Below are 6,013 nucleotides of genomic sequence, written 5' to 3' on the forward strand. Positions count from 1 at the left end.
TTAGGCTCATCCAGATTTACCAGTGTGTTATCACTGATAAGTGTCTCACCTTCTACAGTAATATGAAAACCATAATAATGCTCAGGTGCATTCCTAACTCTGGTGGAACGCCTCAGAGGTATAGATTCTTCAGTCGGCTCAACATGAGTTTCCTCCTCAGGTTGAGGGCTAGGGTTTGAGGTTCCTTCACCACTTGACTCTTGAATTTCCTCAAGGTCAATTTGCCTCCCACTGTCTCCTTGGCTCATGAATTCTCTCTCTCGAAAGAATCCTCTTCTTGCTACAAAGACCACATTATCACTGAGTCTGTAGAAGATGTAACCAAAGGATTTCTGTGGGTAGCCGATGAAAATACACCTTTCGCTTCGGGGTTCGAGCTTATCGTGAGTCTCGCGTCTCACGAAAGCCTCGCAACCCCAAATCTTGATGTGGTCTAGATTGGGAACTTTTCCAGTCCACACCTCGTGAGGTGTTTTGGCAACCTTCTTTGTAGGGACTAGATTAAGGATATGGGCGGTAGTCTCTAAGGCATACCCCCAAAATGAGATTAGTAGCGAAGCACGACTCATCATGGAACGAACCATGTTCAACAAGGTCCGATTGCGCCTCTCAGCTACACCATTCAACTGTGGTGTCCTAGGAGGTGTCAATTGTGAGACAATCCCACATTCCTTAAGATAGTCAAGGAACTCAGTACTAAGATACTCACCACCACGATCGGATCGAAGCATCTTAATGTTCCTGCCCAACTGATTCTCCACTTCTTGCTTAAACTCTTTGAATTTCTCAAAGGTTTCTGACTTATGATTGATTAGGTAGACATATCCATATCTACTAAAATCATCAGTAAAAGTCACATAGAACCGATTAGCATCTCTTGTGGCGGTTCTGAAGGGTCCACACACATCCGTGTGTATGAGGTCCAACAAACCTTAACCCCTAGCACAAGTGCCAGTAAAAGGTGACTTTGTCATTTTACCAAGCAAACAAGATTCACAACTATCATCTGACTTTAAGTCAAATGACTCCAAGACTCCATCCTTTTGGAGTTGGCCTATGCGTTTCTTGCTTACATGTCCAAGACGACAATCCCATAAGGATGCTTTATCTAAGCTAGTGGAAGAGTTAATACACAATACATTATTTCCTAGATTATCTACAACAGATACAGTTTCATACACGCCATCACAAGCTAATGCTTTAAAATAAAGAACATTATTAAAGAAAGCATCAATACTACCATTATTATTATCAAAATAAAAGGTAAAACCTTGTTTATACAATGCATGAAAGGAAATAACATTTCTTTCCATTTCTGGCGAATAATAACATTTATTCAAATCTAATGTAAACCCACTATTTAGAACTAAGGAATAAACTCCTATCTTGGTGACAGGTGAAGCTTTCATGTTTCCCATGATCAAGTTTATCTTTCCCTGCTCCACATTCTCACTTCTTTTTAGTCCCTGCAAATCACAACATATGTGAATACCACAACCTGTATCAAGGACCCAAGACTTAGAATGAGGTGAGTTATTAGACAATATAGTGTATATACCTGCATGGTTGGGTTTTACTTTCCCATCCTTCAAATCTTGCTGGTACTTTGGGCAGTTTCGCTTCTAGTTCGACTTTTCATGGCAATAGAAGCATTCAGCCTCCTTAGGGTTAGCAGAAGGAGTGACAAAACCTTTCTTGGTTTTGCTTGAAGAGGAGCCTTCAAGGGTCTTACCCTTGGTACCCTTAGAAGGGTTCTTTCTCTTCTTCCCTTTGCCATGCCCGATTGCCAAGACATTGGCCGCAGTTGGAGTAGGAGTAGGAGTAGTAACAACCGACTTACCCTTTAGACCACTTTCGGGAGTTTTTTACAAAAACATTGTAGTTTTGAAAAGTATTTACTAAAAGGGGGTAGTTTAAAAATTATTTACAAAGTAATTGTAGTTTTATTTAAAAGAATAAAAAAAAACCCTATTAGCCTAGGAAAGGATTGCAACATTCCACATGCGTTCTTGCGTCATTGTTCATCACGCGCATTCATTCTTCTTCCCTGGACGACCAATCATTGGAACCCTTCATCACAATCATCTTCTTTAATTTTTCCTCCGGTAAGACTTTCTTCTAATTGACTTATTGGTTTGTGTTAGTGTCAATTTTTCCTAGGTCGATTTTTGTTGGATAAAATGGCTTTATTGATTCATTCACGAATGCACTTCATGTTTTTATATTAATTTTAGGGCTTTTAATTTTATTGTTCTTGAGTCTCTTTCATCAATAAGTAGTAAATTGAAGCAAGATTGATGACTTTCAACTCCTTACTGTTAATTTCTTTCAAAATTTTCTTTTGTATATTTTATAGGTTTTGTAGTAAATGCATTTATGTATAAATTAATGTGTTACTTTATTTTAATAATTGTTTTTGTTTCTCTATAGATTTTTATCGACATGACATCAAAATTTGTTACTTTGCTATGTTATCGGGACGGAAAAATTTGTGATGGGAAAGAAGGTATAACTTACAACAAGTCTCCGAGTAAAGCTATTAAAGTTCAATGTGGAATACAATTCAATGACCTTATCAATCAAATCCATTTTGCAACATCAATTGACAAGCAAAAATACAGTATTAAAGTAATTTGCAGATATCCATTGGTTGTTGGAAAGGTAATGAAATATATTCCTCTTCCGATCAAGGACGATAATGACGTTGAGATCATGTTTGATGTGCTTAGTCTTCATCAAGAATTAAGCAATATTGATCTATACTTAGAGGTTGACGTCAATCGAGATAAAAATCACCTGAATATAACACCCAGGTACTAAAAATCATATTATACATCAAAGTTCAAAATTTTACCGTATATTGTTTCATTATGAAATTTGTTTGGGGCTACTTCTGTCATATTATGATTTTTGGATGATTTTTGTGAAATATGTTAGGGGTATTGTATAATAAGTTTGAGGCTATCTCTGCCACTGGGAAAAGTTACTAATGTTGTCTATAAACTATTTCTTTGAAGAAAAAGTCATAGAATAGGATGTACAGGGAATTAAAAATAGTCAATTTGCTTTACTTTTTATCTATACACACATTCACCATAAAGGCTAAATAAGCAATCCATTTTAGTACGTTCTTGTTAATTTTTTCATCTAAATTTCGTAATTATAATATGTTATTGTTTCCACTTATAATTTTTTTTTGTTATATTACTCGCAGAACTCAAGAATCAGTTTTGATAGAAGAAGAAAGGAACACTATTTTATTACCTACTGTGAATAATATTGATGTTGTGTCAGACATGATTCACAACGAGAACTTCAACATAATTTCTCAATTTGCCGTTGTGAACAATGGAATGAGTAGCGGATTTGACACGGACAATGAAGGATATGAAATTAGGGATGAAGATGAAACTGATAATGGAGGAGATGTAACCGCAGATGGAGCTAACATCGAGGTACCTTCTAATTTTAATAGTTTATAAGGAATAGATGTGGCTAATGTTGACAATTGGGCGGCGTCACATTCTGAAAGTAAAAGTCATTTAACTCAAGAATTGGGAGAAAATTCTTTTAAGAATAAGGATGAACTTATTAGAGCTATTAAGCTTTACACGATCAGGAAGCATCGACAATATGAAGTGGTTGAAACATGTCCAACAATTTGGAAGATAAGATGTAAGTTGTGTTCACAAACTGGTTATATGTGGCAATTGCGTGCATGTAAACGTAAACGTAGTGGGTATTTTGAGATAACACGATACATTGGTCCACACACTTGTTTCCAGTATAGGATTACTCAAGATCATCCAAATCTGGATGCGAGCTTGATCGCTCAAGAAACTGAACACCTTATTAAGGAACAACCATCTATTAGTATTCCTACGTTGAGAGCTGAAATAATTGATAAATTAGGATATACTCCTTCGTACAGGAAGGTCTGGGTGGGAAAGCAAAAGGCGATTGAACATATATTTGGAAACTGGGAGGAATCTTATATTCTTTTACCAAATTTTATGGCTGCACTTCAATTTTACAATCCAGGAACTATAGTTGAATGGTGCACTGCTAGATTGAGTAATATGGATCACATGGATAATAATATGGATCGAGGGGAGAGTAATGTTGATAAAGTGGAGTTCAGACGTGTTTTTTGGGTTTTTGGTCCTTCTGTCAACGGATTTGTGCATTGTCGGCCTGTTGTTAGCATTGACGCGACACATTTATATGGTAAGTATAAGGGAAAGATGATGATTGCAATGGGAGTTGATGGTAACAATCAGATTTTTCCTCTTGCATTTGCTATTGTTGAGAATGAGTCATATAGTAGTTGGTATTGGTTTCTTAATCATGTCAAGAAACATGTGGTGAAAGAACCTGAGGGCATTTGTTTAATATCTGATCGTCATAGTGGAATCCTAAAGGTAGTTAACGAACAAGGATCACCATGGTTGGAGCCCCATAGTTTTCATAGGTATTGTTTTTTTAATTTCGTTAACCACTTTTATAGTACTTTTAATTTATTGTTCACATTTGAAAGGATTTGTACAGGTACTGTTTGCGACATTTTGTCAACAACTTTCATGACAAGTTTCGCAACTCACATTTAAAAGTTTTAGCTTATCGTGCTGGAAGTCAAAATCAAGTTCGTAAGTTCAACTCTGTCATGGACGAGATTGGAAAACTAAATGCACAAGCTCGTCAGTGGCTCGAGGGACATTCACTTTGTAGATGGACACTTGCACATGATGGTGGAAGACGTTATGGGCTGCTCACTACAAATATGTCAGAGATTTTTAATAGTGTACTTAAAGGTGCTAGTTTTTTACCAATCACTCCATGTGTCAAACTTACATTCTATAGATTAGTTCACTACTTTGATGTGAGACGTTCTTTGGGACCTACTGCTCAAGCTAATGGAGATGTGTTTACTCCTTATGTTGTTGTAAAACAAGCGGCATCAATGTCAAAAGCTAGTGCACACACCTTGAAATCTTTCAACCGGGAAAAAGGAATAATTGAGGTGGTTACTCAAAAAGGAAAAAATGTGCAAGTAGTTGATTTGGAGAAAAAAACTTGCACATGTGGTAAGTGGGAGATACATAAGTATCCGTGTTCTCATGTCTTGAGTGCATGTGCCTATCTTTCTTTAAATACGAGTCAATATATTCAACAATATTACTCAATTTTTGAATATTCTGCTACTTGGGCATCTGATTTTTCCCCGGTCCCTCATGAAGCATATTGGCCCGAGACATCTATTCGAGGAATGCTTCCAAATTCAGAGTTAAAACGAAAGGAAAAATGTCGCCCTCGCTCGACAAGGCTACGGAATGGAATGAACATTAAAGAAGGAAAGAAAGCTAATCTTTGTGGATTGTTTAGACAAAGTGGTCATAATCAAAAAACATGTCCTTCTAAGCCTAGAAAACGACCTATAGATATGTGAAAGTGATTGATTGAGTAGTATTTATTCTAGAATTTTTGGTTATTTATGTTTAAAAAATACTTATTTTATATTAATAATTATTGATTATTTAAGATTTATCCAAGTTATATTTATATTTATACCATTTGATGTTCATCTTAGTTTTGTTGGTATTTTGTATGGAGAGTATGGTTGTATTCAAAATGATTATAAATTTTGAAATCACACGTTGTTTTATAAAAAAAAAACTATGTACAATAAAACAATTAAGAATTACTTATTACTGTTTGTAATTTTTAATAAGTTTATGGATTTTTAACAGCTTAGAATAGTTATGTTCACCGCTCAAAATGATTCAATTGAAAAAAAAATTAATATAATAAATTAATAAAAAGTAAGGTTACGTGGTCTTTTCATTCTATTGTAAAAAAAAATTATATTGTGGACCTAATTATAAATGATAAGTCACGTAATTAACATCTAAAATATATTTTATTAAATTTAAGTAATTGGAAGTTACCAAAAAAAAATATACTATGTTTTTGTAAATAAGTTTGAAACAACAATGGAATGGTAAATATTTTTTAA

The 6,013-nt window shown here is 35.0% G+C and overlaps 1 protein-coding gene across 1 annotated transcript; it reads left to right on the forward strand.

Moving 5' to 3' along the window:
• Positions 1–2,180: 2,180 nt before the first annotated feature.
• On the forward strand, positions 2,181–5,446 carry LOC145105668 (uncharacterized). Its single transcript, XM_079042750.1, has 6 exons — positions 2,181–2,215; positions 2,357–2,378; positions 2,431–2,813; positions 3,215–3,455; positions 3,576–4,421; positions 4,538–5,446. The coding sequence occupies exons 1-6, from the start codon at positions 2,181–2,183 to the stop codon at positions 5,444–5,446; spliced, it is 2,436 nt and encodes an 811-aa protein (XP_078898876.1).
• Positions 5,447–6,013: the final 567 nt, after the last annotated feature.

This window comes from Lactuca virosa, chromosome 4, assembly GCF_052849685.1.
Source record: "Lactuca virosa cultivar CGN04683 chromosome 4, Lactuca_virosa_CGN04683_v6, whole genome shotgun sequence".
Classification (NCBI taxonomy): Eukaryota; Viridiplantae; Streptophyta; class Magnoliopsida; order Asterales; family Asteraceae; genus Lactuca; species Lactuca virosa.